Here is a 14,427-nt window from a genome sequence, read left to right as displayed (position 1 = left end):
TTTTTCACAAAAGTTATGGTATTGATAGGAGTGAATACAGCTTAATGGAAAGTGCTTAGGAACTTCTTAAAAATGTTACTAGTATATACACTTTCCTTATTTCTTTCGATTAGTCGTTTCTACCATTCAAAAATCCATTCCAACTGACAGAAAGTTGGTTGTACTTGTGTATTTGTCATTGTGTTGTGCCTTTATGAGTCCAAAATCACATGGTTCCTTGAACTTTCACCAAAGCCTCAACACAGAAGCACGTTAGAAACTGAGTGTGCGGTTATTATTTTGAGTGATCTTTTAGTTTGGCATCAAAAGAAGTCAACAGAAAAAACAAAACAAAAATGTGAAAAGTAAAGCAAGCAGGTTGTAACTAGCAAAGCCTTGGGAGACAGAAAAAATTGTAGCCATCTACAATCCTTTCTGAGACCCGACTGTTAATTACTTTGTATGATGATAAGCCACACCGCCAATAGTTAAGTTGTTTACTATTCAACTTTGCTACATCATTAGCAAAGTTGCGGCAAGTGCCAACCATTCGGAGTTGGAGTTAGGCTTCGATTATTTAATGTCCCATTAATGTAATAGTGTTGACCAATTAAAAAAGGAGTGTTTTGTTCCTTTAGCTACATAATAATAGGTTAGGTGAAATGCTTTCTATACGCAATTAGGATGAGAAAAATAAATACTCATTATCTGTTTATTAAGGTAGCGACGTCAACGTGTGTATGAAGATAAATATCGGAGTACATTAATGAGGAAGCGACGAGTGTATGAAGATACCTTATCTGCGGTACTCACTACCATATTTATTTATTTTTATATCATTTTATACGTAAAGAAAATCAAATTAAGCTATAGACTAGTATAGTGTGACCTACCATTAATACAATATGTCTGCAGTGCTGCTTAATTAATTTACCGAGGGATCTTATTGAGCTTATAGTAAGCATAATCCTTGTATTTCTTGCTCTTATATTTTGGTGGGTTGTCTTGGTTAACCAGCTTTGGGTGAGGCCCCACTAGGTACTCTGGTTGAGTTTCTATGAACACTGACTAGTCACCTTATTATAATTTTACTTAATGAGAGTGACCTGACATACATATTGTATGGTGTGTCTTGTTATGTACTTCTAAGCATCCCAGTGTGATTTTTTATTGACAAGATACCACATTGCATATAGGCTTGAGTCTTAGTATAATTGTTGCATAACGCCTGTTAATTGTTTATTATAAAATTGACGAGTGTTATTACGTCTTGACCTGAGTGTGTGATTGGTGATTGAAAAATAGATTTTAAATGATAAAGTAATGAAGTGATATGGATTGTATTTAGTTTAGCTATGTTATAAATACTTCTATCATTTATTTTGATCATGTTTTTGTTTATTTGTACTTTTTTTAAAAATGTGACAACTCACTCCCTGTATGTTATTTGTATTTGGATCATGTGATGATCTCGAACCTTGTGTTTATGGGAATAGATGACTTTAAAGAAACTCGTATTAGAGGATGTTAAAACACAATGCTTTGATAGGATGTGATATTGGAGATAAATTTTTATTTTATTTACATGATGTTATTTTATTTTATTTTACCTCATTGATTTAATAAAATTTCTTTTGTAAACTTTAACGGTCTTGTTCTTAGCCATATATATTTAAACTTTGGATAAGTTTAAATATATGTTATTAACTTTGGTCTAATCTTTTACAAATTGAATTAAAATAAATAATTATTTTTTATTTTACTTTTTTTTATAACTAAATGATGGTATAAGTCATAAACTTTGAGTTTGCTAATCAAATCTCTTGTGAAGTGTTAGAACAGTTCGTACTTAAGGAATACCAAATATATGATGATAAGAATCGGGATTCTGAGGGTAAAGATTTCATTGAAATGTGAAAAATAGACCTAATCTTGAGAGATAATGTATGATACATAATAAATTTATTAGAAAAATATAAAAGATAAATACTGCACCCTAAGTCATAACATATTTCAATTCAAATTATAAATACTAATACCGAAAACAAATTCATACTTCCGAATCTCTTATAAATTTAGACTTGTCACTTATCTTATAAATATTTTTCTTTATATTCTTTACCAAAACATATTCTTTACATGATAACAAAAATCAAAAGACAAAAAAGAAAATTTTAAACTAACTAAATTCTTATACTGAAAATATTTTTAGAAAAATAATAAGCAATTTAGATATATAAAAAAATCTATAATAAAATAAATTGATAAAATGTTTATAAATATCTATTAATACACATATATATGAGTAATATGATAATTTTATAAATAAAATTAGAGATATCGATGCGTATAGAAATTCAGTTTAAATTAGATTTGATTAATTAATTCTTAAAATTATATTCGAAATTTCATCTAATCAAATATTAAAATTTGATTTTTTTTTAACTTTTGAACGAGTATGCTTCTTTTTTTATGTAGTATTGTACATACTCGTTAGTCTTTTCTCTCTTAGTGATAATGATATAAGTATAACTAGATGTTTCTTCAACATTTTCAGCTGCCGAAAGACTTGAAATGTTCAAAATAAAGGAGCTAATCGTCTAAGAAAATGAAATAAGCAAACTAATTACTTGAAGCGCCCACCTAACGCGAGTCTGCGGTTCCATTTCAAATAAACTACGTGAACAATCATACCATAGGACGTGCGTTGGATAGGATGTAATTATTAAATATTTGTCTGAATCAAACTCAAGAACCAACTACCTAGAGTCAATGAAAATAAAATTTTATTTAATATAATTTAAGAATATTTTTAATCATTAAATAAAGTGAAAGTAACTAAAATTTACTAATATATTTTTTTTGGTAAATTAAGGTATCATTCTTTGGGAAGCCAATGATTAATCCTTTAAGGTATTAAGATCCTTAAATATTTTTCCATACAGAAATACCCAAAAGATTGAATTAGTGATCATATATTTAAGAGATAAAAGCAATAATTGAATGAATTGTTATGATTGACACAATACTATAAATGAATGGCTACATAACAATTCGTTTTCAACTGCCTTGGCACAGCTCAGCCACTCCCAACATGCTGATAGCTAGGTGGCTGCTGTCAGGAAGCTTCATACAACTTATATGTGTGATCCTAAATTCTCTCTCTTTCTGTTCAGTGGGATGCTACAATATATTTGCTTAATCATACGTTGAATAATGATTAAACGAGATAGCAATATAATATGTGCAAGTATAACATGTCCAGTAATATTATTAATTAGAGAAACGGCATAAATTCAAATTTTATTTTGTATTTTTATTATCTATTTTATTGTTATGATCATTTTCATATTTTATACTTTTGTTTTATCACTACTATTTATTTTTCTATTAAGATGTTATATTACATCATCTTGACAGAACAAACCCAATCAGAGTAGGTGTTAAAGCTCACACTATTTGCTTCTTGCATCCTTTGTTGCTTCCTGCACATCATAGGAAACACTAAATGAACTAATATGCATTTTTCTTCTCAGTAGCACTCCACTTCCCCAGCCAACCCTAGCCTTCTCTTTGCATCCTCTTTTCACTCTCGTCGGAGCACTGGTGGTGCCTCATCTCCATTACTGTCCACCCTCCACATGCACCATGGCATCACCAATAAACCCACCCTCTCTTCCCTCTCCTTTCTCACCTTCTCCAACGACTTGCCATAATTTTTATTGGGTTTAAACCCTACCATTGACTCTCTCGTGGTTTCAATGTTTGAAGAGCAACTTGATGTTCTTGACGTGGAAGATAAGCCAAGAATAGTTTTCAAAACCTTTGAAGAGTTGGAATCAGAGGCATTGAAGGCTATCGATAAGTTCAACATGCATGATCCCCATTAGGCGTTATGCACCGACACCCTTTCACTTTATGGCTCACGAACTCGCGTACGGACGCAAAGTAATTTATCACCCTATTCTAGAATAGTTATTTTGAAATGTGATTTTTTATATATATTTCAAAATAACTATTTTATGATAGTGTTTTTGTATTATCTATACACTTTCATAATAGTCTTTTACAATATGACTTTCATATTTTGCGGTAGCTATTTTGGAAGTATATAGGTAATCTTAAAAACCTATTTTGAAATATGAAAATTATATTCCAAAAATAATTATTCCAGAATACCTAAACACTTATAGAATAGTTATTCTTCAGCAAACAAAAATGCTTAACTCGTTCTGCTGGACCTAACTCTAAAAACTAGATGCACTTGAACCTTCCTTTAACTTTTATTAATGAATTTATTTGGATCAATCAGCCCACGCAATTGCTATGCAGTCTAAACCAAATTATAATAGTAGCCAACCCAATTCAACGTAAGCATCAGAGTCAAGCTTCTACTATTTACACTTCATTGTTCTCTAAACCTTCCTCATCTATTTTCTATCCTTTTCCTCCTTTATCTATCGAAGGTATTAAGATTTTATATAACGAGAGATATCCCCGGCGTTAGTTTTAGATTATGAACTTAACTCAATACGAATTTATCTTTGACCCAATTTTAAATCTTGGATAGCCCAAATTAAGGAGGATCTGAAATCTGAATATTAACCTCAATAACTCATTTTAAAAAATTGTTCTTTTTCTTTTCAATATAAGATATCGTTTTCTAAACTTAGTAGGGTTGAAACTCCACTCTCTCGCACACATGGATACAATTAATTTATTAACTAGCTAACTGAAAGGCTTGTTTATAAGAATTATTTTTTTTTTATCAGATAAATGTTAGTTTGTTTCTTATAAGAAATAACTAGCTTATAAGCTAAGGATAAGTTCTATAGAAAGTGTTACACCATGATTTGTCCCCAAACCCATTGAATAGAATAAAAAAATCGATTAGCTAGCTAAGCTGTATCTTCATGCCGTTGACTAATGACTAGTGTACTGATCAAATAAATGATAAACTATGGAGACGCTATATGTATTTACACTCACGGCATCTAAATTTACGTACGACAATGTGCAATGCCTGGCAATAACAAACACGCATTTGCTTAAAATTGATCAGACTGTTTAACTAATAAAAGAAATGACATTGCAGAAGATCTCTTGAATTACGGAATATTTATAATTTTGTATGATATAATCAACACTACTACTACGGAAAATATCTTTTAGAATAGTTAAAATTGATTTTTTAGAACGTTCTAAAGAATTGTTCTAAAATTTTCTTTTTGCACCAGTGACGTGTATATACATCCTAATTAAGCTTTGTATATACACATCTATAGGGTGGACCAGTTGTAAAAATGGTTTATAATGGACTATTTTTGTATATCATAAGATGAATCTCACCCGCATGACTATATGTTCCACCCTCTGTACTGAATTTTCTTTTTTCTTTATTTCTTTCTTGCTTAAGTCCGTACACAACTTCTTAGCCAAAGAGGCTTAGTTTAACAAATGTCAATGTCCTTTATCAATAACATGAATCTAGTCAATTAAAGCATTGAATCAAATCATATCATTTAAAATATGAGTGTAAAATTTTTACTGTGCCTATAAAAGATAGAAAGGAAGAATAATTCGAGTACGAAAGTTTACTGAAGTTACAATCTTGATTACAATTTAGAAGAGAAGAGGAAGAATTGAGTGAGGGGCAAAGAAAGATGAAGAGAAGCAAAGTTACAATCTTGATTACAATTCTTTATTAATTCTTTCGAATTGATAATGTTGTCAGTTTTTCTGATGAATGTTTCTTCTGAAGGTTGGGAGAGGGTAGTCCATTTGTGCAGCAGCGGAAATGAAACCTTAGGGTTGTTAAAGGAACATGATCCTGACCCGACAAGCTGCATAATTATTTAAGGTTTGATAGAATAGTTACAAAATTGAAAAGCAAAATTATTGAATTATAATATATATTGTACGGAACATTCCGCGGAATCTCCCACGCCGAAGAAGGGGACGTGCCACCAACCGCCTGCTATTATTTCTTTACCCTATATATTCTACTACGTCACTGCCACCCTGCAATTTCCTTTATTTTCATTCGAATGTCGAGGATTAATGCAAATTTGAGAACCATAAATTACAAACCCAACACAAATGAATATAAAAAAACGAACAGATCAATTAAAAAAATGAGAAGTTAATGTTTAGTTCAGAAATAAATGAAAAATAAAAAATGAGATAATTTGATAAGGTGTTTGATAAAAAAATAATTTTTTTAATTATATATATATATATATATATATATATATATATATATATATATATATATATATTATAATTATGGGGACCCAAGTTTAAATTAGGGCTTACTTTTGAAAAAATACAAATATATCTACAATTATTATCTCCTTGCGTCTTCTATTTTTATAATTTGAACCTACTGTTGTTAATTTTTCAACTTTTGTAAAATTTTATATTTTATTGGATAACTTTTTTTTTTTTAAGTTTTGCTCACATTTCATTTTACTAACTAATTTAAGTTTTATTAAGTTGAAATTTTTCAGCTCATTACACTTTATTTCAATTATTATGTTTATATTTTATATGTATGATAGTGAAAAAAATATTTTCAAAATAAATTGTTCCTATTGACTCAGAATTTTGGATCCATCACTGATTATAACATAAATATCCTTAAAAGTATACACTAAAATAAGTTGATTTTGTTCATTTAATATAAAAGACTATACTTCCCTCTCCTTTTTCTTTTCATTTCGAAAGGAAAACAAAACATATGAATTTCACTTACTTATGTATCAAACAAAAAGCATAAAAGAGACTCAGTCTCTGGTAATTGTATATTTTTCTTTTGGTTATTATCTTACAATTGCATGTATATTGTATATGACAAATACAATTATGTACTTCTACAGTATGTCGAAACAGAATGAAAAAAAAGTCAGAATTCAAAAAATACAATTATGTACTTCTACAGTATGTCGAAACAGAATGAAAAAAAAGTCAGAATTCAAAAATTTATTGTCCATATATTTCACTTTGATTTTAGTTTTTATTTTTATATGATTTTGTAAATTTTTTATTTTATATAGTCATATATGATTTTAATTTTTAATTTATATATATATATATATATGTGTGTGTGTGTGTGTGTGTGTGTGTTCAAATTTGGATGAACCGGGGAATGAGCGACTGGATCATAGCCGAATAAAGCACCTTGTCTAGCTTTTTTTGTTTAATTTGAACCTCTATATATAACGTTTTTGTTATCTGTATTTAATCAATGATCAATTTTACCAGTCTTAGGAGTTGGCTTTCTATGTCATGCATATACATATATTTGGATTACCAGCCAGAACAAGAATGCCTTGATTAAAGTGAAAAGAAAGATAAGATAGAGAAAATTATAAGAATAAACAAACATTGCATTAAACTTTTAACAATATGATTATGATCGATGATATTAATAATATTGTAAGAATAAGATAGATCGCCAATATATCTATCCAAAAAAAAAAAGTATTGAATACTACGGTGTCATAGAAAAAGCATATACGTATGCAATGAAAACAGATCTGTTACCTTCATTTTCCGATCAATAATACCTTTTCCAGGTAAGATATTAATACGGGCAAAATAAAGCTCAAGTATATCATATCTTTATGTGAGATTCCTAGGAATCGGTTTCAAGAAAGTCATTGATCAGGAAAAAGTAGAACATGTGAAAGAACAAAAATGAAGCCTTAGTGGCACGATACTATTTTAAAGAGTTTATTACTTTAAATTAATATGAAATTTGTAACTTCTTATTATAAGTTTATTGGTTGATAAAAAATTTACATAGTTGTTACAAAATTATAAAAGAGAAAAAATACACTAGCATCCCTTGAGTTTTACTTAATTTTCTATATAATGAATAATCCTCTTCTAAGTTAAACTAATTAACTTTCTTTTAGGAGAGTTTAGTATAATTTCAATTACCTCTCCTAGACAGGAGGTAAGCATAATCATAATTGAATATCAAGAAAATGTGTTACATTTGAAACAATATGAATGCTAAATGTAATTGAACTAAAATTTAAAAGACGCCAGTATAATTTATCCAATTATAAAGTAATTATGTGGAAAAATGATGTAAAAGATTTATGATAAAAGTAAAAGTTTTAAAATTACACAATTTGCATGTATATGTTTTAAACTTATATTATAAAAAATAATTACTTTTAAAGTTTTAAAAACATGTTAAAAAAGCTATTATTACTTTTTAAAGTAAGTTTATTAAAGGCACACAATATGTTAAAAATTACACACTGCACAGTGCACACACACATAAAAATAGTTTGATAATATTTTTATAAAGTAAAAAATTTTCTGTTTTTAATTTTTTAGCCAATACTTTGAGACATTAACTAGTTAGCATTTATCTTTTTTATAATGCTAAAGTGAACCACCATAAAATAAAAGGAGGAAAACAAAGGAGCCTGCAGGTTTGGTAATGAAAAACATATATTTACAGGAATAAGGAGACAAACTCCGAATAATTCAAATTACGATGGTTGTGGTTGTACGTAGGTTTTCATACCATAGAACATAAACCACATCGTATTTTACATTGGAAAATTTAAAAATGTTTAAGAACTATAATATACTAATATGGTTGTCCTATCCTCAATTGGAAGACCCAATCTAGAGAATTTTTGGAAAAAAAGAGAGTAAAAATCAACTCCAGTATATCGAACAAATAAAAAGTACATAAAAGCAGAGGCATGCGTTATTTTTATTCTTCCAAATAAACTAGTTGAAAATTTCAAAAGATAATTTTTGAAACTCTTTTTTTTTTTTTTAAGGCGGCGGGGGACAATCTTTTCCTTTTTTTTTATAAAAAAAAGAGCTTATGACCATAAGTAATTGGATATATCTTTTACTTGAATACAAAGATTATAACCCTATGAATTAGCTTTGAAAATAAAAATTGATTACTTACAAATGCATATTTACTTTTTTTTTATTTCATTTCTATTTTTTTTCCCAATCTTTTTGTTTCCTTTTCATTATATATCTATCTCTTTGTCTTTTTTTTAGAATAATAAAAACAGTCTGTCTTTTTTTCTCTATTTTATTTTATTATTTCTCTCTTGTTTCTAAATTTGGGTTGACGATTATATTTTTTCACAAAAAAACTATTTAATGTTTGACACAGTTCTTTCTCAATGGCAGTGGGATTTTTTTCTAATTAATTTTTTAGCATGAGTAGGAGCTAGCAATGACGCGCTTACGAGGGAACACGAACTCATTACTTAATTATAACTCAGATTCATGCCAAAACGTGAAAGAATTACATGTATTATTTATATAATATTAATTTACAACAACATTTTTTTCTTCTTTCGATTCCTATCATTCTCATAATTGACATTGTATTAAGTTCTGTAGCATTTTATTGTAAATGCGGCATGCAGGATGAAATTTGTATCCATAAATAAAAGTTTGAAGTTTTAAGAGGTTGCTTTAGGCAAAGAATATGAATTGGAAGTAGAAGTAAAAGTGTAAAACATAGAGTTTCCGTGGCAATTAAAATGAATTAATCTGAGTCCAAAGGGAGGCAGAAAGCAAGCGCCTAGATTTCCAATCCAAGACCAACTTGTTGGTCCCCAACTCCTCTACCCTATAGCCGTCGTTGAAAAGACCAATTAACAGCTTGGCTTGGCAATGATTGGCGAAGCTCATCGGAACTCCCCTGAAGCCCGCCGCACCCAACCATTCCCCCCACGACCCTCTCTCCTCCTCCCCCGTCCGGTATAAGCGGCCCAGCGACCCCACTATCCTTGGGCCGAAGAAAACCCGCTCCACAAGCGCCCTGGCCCGCCCCTGCATCGGAAACCCAGCCTCCAGCGAGTCAAAGACCGCTGAATAGTGATGCAGCGACTCCATAAACCGCCCCACGAACCCTCCAGCACTGGACCCCACCTCCTCCTCCACCAAAGTCACCAGCCTCGGCTTCAACGCTTTGGCTCCGCTCAAAAACGACGCTACCGAATCCGGCGCGCGGTAACTAAGGTGCGGTAAGTTCAGCATGCAGTTAAAAACCAAAGCCTCTCCGCGAACCAGCTTAAGCGACGAAGGTTTAAAAGTTTCGTCGGGGTCCAACCTGCAATGGTGGAAGGAGAACGGTTGACCAAGGGAGGCTGCGAACGCCGTCAAGCGCCGCCCTGTTTCTTGGACGGTGGCGATGGAGCGGCGTCCGGAGCCCGTGCGGGACAATGCGGTTATACGAAGGTGTGGGCCCGGTGGGCCCGTTTTGTTGGAGGCGAGGGCCTGCATGAGGGAGGCCCACTGGACCCCTTCCATGATGTCGTAATCGACGATGTGGACACGGCGCTCGTGGGCCACGGACTCCAGGATGGCCTGGTTGGCCGTGAAGTGCCCGAACTTGACGTAGGGTGACATGTCCTGGAGCAGTTGGAACGCCGCGAGGGTGTTGCTTTGGTGATTATGATGATCGTCGCGGTGGTGGGGCCCACATGACGACGTGATGATGTTGTAGTGGTGGTGACGTTTGTTGTTGTGCGCACCCCCGCTGGCGCCCTCTAGCAGGCCCTGGAGGGCGTCGGTGAAGTAGGCGGCGAGCCTCTCCATGTTGGAGCCGTGCGGTGGCGCTGCGTGGGAGACCAACTCCTTGAGCCGAACCAATATCACTCGAGCCAGGTCGCGGCTCTTGGGAGCACCAGTGAGGGCCTCCGCGGCGGCCATCAGGAGATGGACGACTCTCAGGCCCTTGGAATCGTCGACGGGGCCGGTTTCTTCGTCGGCGTCGTCGTCCTCCTCCTCCGTGACGGAGGCGGAGGGGGAGTTGCTGGCGGCGTGATCGTCGGGGCTGAGGTTGTCCTCCTCCGCGGCGGCGCTGTCGCACATGATGGAGTCGATGAGGTGGTGGAAGTCGTCGTGGGCGCCGGTGAAGGCGTCCCAGTTGACGACGGGGGACCAATGGTTCCAGTTGCAACCATAGTCATCATCAGAAGAGGGGATTGTGTTGGTGATTGTGCTGTAACCGGAGAAGTCCATGTCCATGTCTATTTCCATGGAGGTTGGTGACAAGAGAGAAGAGAAAGTAGTTAGCTAGGTAGGTAGGTGTATTTAGTAGAAGTGGTGTTGTGTGGGGAGATTTATAAAGGGGTTGAGATGGAGTTGGAAGGAGAGATAAAGAAGAAGGGTCTGGAGCATGAGACAGTGGGAGTCCAAAAATTGATGGGTGATTATAGAGTTTTGCGGGCGATGTTAGAATCAATGTTATAAAATACTATATTCATCATCATTACTACTGCCGTTTTTTTATACCTTCATCTTGGACTCTTATACAATTCTTAAATATTACTACTAATTAACCCCTTCTGTTTCTAAATAACTTTCAACAAACCTCACGTTAATTATCATCCATATCCTGTAATTCACCAGCCTGACAGGGGAATTAAAACAAAAATATTTATTATTAAAATCACACTAAATAGATAATATAATTTTTACGAAATCCATTTAAATTCTTTAACTAAGTGACTAAAAAATACTGATTAACATTTATCTTGAATTAATAATAAACATTGAATGGCTTTATAAATTATTTATTCTTGTGGTTTATTTTACATTTTTAATCAAATTTGAATAAAATAAAATATTGTTTTGGATTGGCTTAATCGTCTTTATGTGTCTCCAAATTTGAAGTACTGATGTTCTTTGCATGTGCTATATTTTTTTTTTAGTTGCAAGTGCTGATTAACAGGAACAAAAAAAGAAAAAACCTAGCTTATAGAGTCATGACTAAAAGTGTCAAGTTAATAAGAGAATATGGACGCATAATATATAAGTGGTTGAGGAGAAGCAAAATGTGTAAGAACAAGGACTATGTCTAAAAAAATGTTCCATTGGCATTTGGACGGGGTGGGGTGGGGGTTGATGTAGTTATTTTGATGAAATTAAATACGTTTCTGTCCTCACAAACATCATATAGAAATCATCAATGTGAAAGTTCAGTTTTGTTGAAAATTTTAATTTTAACCTCATACAATACATCACGAAAAAGACATATATAAGCCTCAATATCTCGTAGTTGTATCTCAAACGAAAATGTTAAAAAAAAAAAGTTAAACTCTCTGTGAAGCCTATCCCACTGGCCACTGCCTGACCATTTGATCCTGCCACATCATCTGGTACTTGGCACCCTTTCATTGGCTGAGACTCTCTTCATCCCACATCATCACGTCGGGAATGTCTTCTCCTCAGCCTTTGATCCAGGTTGATAAGGACTCCACACAACTTAGAAGTATTATTTTCTTTTAATCCATGAATCTTAGTTCTTAATTTTGATAAAAAAAAATATTAATCGGAGGGATTTGAATTCTCTTTCGTCCCTTCATTCTTTCTAAATCATTAGACATAAGTCATTACACATTGATTTTTTAACTAAAATATGGGGTTTGATATTTGGTTAAGATATAATTAATTGCCATTAAAAATATTACTTTATTCTAAAAGGAACTGATTTATTAAAAGAGAAATTAGTTAAGTGTTAAATGAAAATCTCATAAACATTAAAAAAAGTTCATCAATTTGATAATTCTGTAAAGCAACTCTTTTCCTTAATAAATTAGTCTTTTTAATTAACCTTTTCTACATCTTTTAAGTTGATAAATGTCTTCATTCATCAGTATTTATAAAAAAGAAAATATGTAAACTAATTAAATTTCTCTCATAAGTTAAAATCAACTTAAAGTTTTTTTTTTCTAAAAAAACTTAAGCATTCTTTTTAAAATTCTTTCATATAACTTTTGGAAAATAAATCGAGGCTACTTTATATCACGCGATAAATTCAATTTATTTTGCTTTCTTATTCACCTTTTTTATAATATAGTTTATGAAAAAAAAATTATCCCGAACAAAATCATAATCATAAAAACTAGTATTTTGGTTAAGAGCTAGACTATGGAAAGGAGATCTGCGTACATTAAGTAAAATAAGAAAATAATGTAATATTTAAGTTATGAGACTCATTTATTAATGGACCAGTCTTTTAAAATAAATTCTCCTCATATTCCTAAGCCATAATTCTTTATTCCAGTTTCCAATCAAATTCGTCAGCTGATTGCCTGATTCAAGATTATCAGAGAAAATGGCGAAGTAAAAAAAGAGTGTCCATCAGAATTTCGGCTCTTGGAATAAAATTAGATATACGTGCATGAATTCGAAAAACGGTTTTATTATTTGATTAACAACTTGAATGGCCGATTATTCTTTTCCTTGTGGCAGATATAAAAGAAAAAGGTGACCGTTATATATATTACAGAATTTTCATTATCAAGACAAATTTTTAAATATACGAAGAGCTGTGCAGTGTTTACCTTTAAGGGTACATACACTTTTGATAACGTATTCAATGACATAAATCCTCATTTTGGGTTTTTTAAAATGATCGCCCACGCCTAGGGTTGTTTCATTGCATGTTTCAAACAGAATAATCGATGCCGCGAATAGACGTGATAAGTCAAGTTGTCTTAATTAGAGGTGGAAATTACTTTCATTTAACTAAGAGATTGTGTTTATATATGTCACAGTTGCAAAACTAAGCACCTTGAGATATTACGAAGGGACATAATTAAATCGCTCTATTTGAAGACCCCGCGAGGTGCAGTATATTGTATATTGTATGATGTACATATATAAATGCCTTTCTACATACCTAAAAGTTATATACTATATATACATTTCCAACGCTGCCAATGATAAGTAAGTCTTTTAGCCCTAACTATTTGAATTCTGTTACGTAGATATACATGTAAATATGCCATTGAAAAATACACTTACTTTGATTTGCTAAACAAGTCGATTTTGCCATGTTCATACTATTTCATGAAAGTCGACTGTTTTTGCATTTTATAACCCTCTTTACAAATTCACAGTTGAAAGCATCAATTCAAATAAATATTAATTTATCGGTTTTAGATTGAAAGAAAAATCTGGCGTGGCTCAAAATTATTTAAATTTTATAAGTTAATTGCAACACTTTAATCGACATATAATTTAAAGTTAATTAAATTATGGTATATATTGGCTGTGACCACTAACAAACTACTGAGGCTTTTATAATTTGTCATATCGAATTCGAAGGAAAAAAAATCCAAACCCCCCACCTTAATTAATGAGAAAATTCATTAATTGAGAATTTATATAAAATATATTATGGATAAATAACATTAGTACGTAGTTTTTTTAGAAGGCAATAAATAATAACGGTAGCATCTTCAATAGATTAAAATCACATACTCCCTCCAGATCTAAATATCAAAAATAACAAAAATAATTTTAGACCTAAATATAAGTAAATACTAACTCATTTTTATTTTGTTTAATGATAATTTTTTTATTATATCTTTTATTTGATAAAATCTTATTTTTCGTGAATCATTTATTTTTATTCTATAAGCACTTCTACTACTA

At 32.0% G+C, this 14,427-nt stretch overlaps 1 protein-coding gene across 1 annotated transcript; it reads right to left on the bottom strand.

The window, feature by feature from the left end:
* Nucleotides 1-9,396: 9,396 nt before the first annotated feature.
* On the bottom strand, nt 9,397-11,254 carry NSP2 (protein NODULATION SIGNALING PATHWAY 2). Its single transcript, XM_003522536.5, has one exon. The coding sequence runs from the start codon at nt 11,020-11,022 to the stop codon at nt 9,514-9,516; it is 1,509 nt and encodes a 502-aa protein (XP_003522584.1). The 5' UTR covers nt 11,023-11,254; the 3' UTR covers nt 9,397-9,513.
* Between the last annotated feature and the right edge of the window lie 3,173 nt (nt 11,255-14,427).

This window comes from Glycine max, chromosome 4 (assembly GCF_000004515.6).
Source record: "Glycine max cultivar Williams 82 chromosome 4, Glycine_max_v4.0, whole genome shotgun sequence".
NCBI classification, from domain to species: domain Eukaryota; kingdom Viridiplantae; phylum Streptophyta; class Magnoliopsida; order Fabales; family Fabaceae; genus Glycine; species Glycine max.
This window is presented reverse-complemented; position numbering and strand designations above follow the sequence as displayed.

Excerpts from the sequence above, each read along its gene's own strand:
- NSP2 (XM_003522536.5), bottom strand. The coding sequence starts at position 11,022 with ATGGAAATAGACATGGACATGGACTTCTCCGGTTACAGCACAATCACC.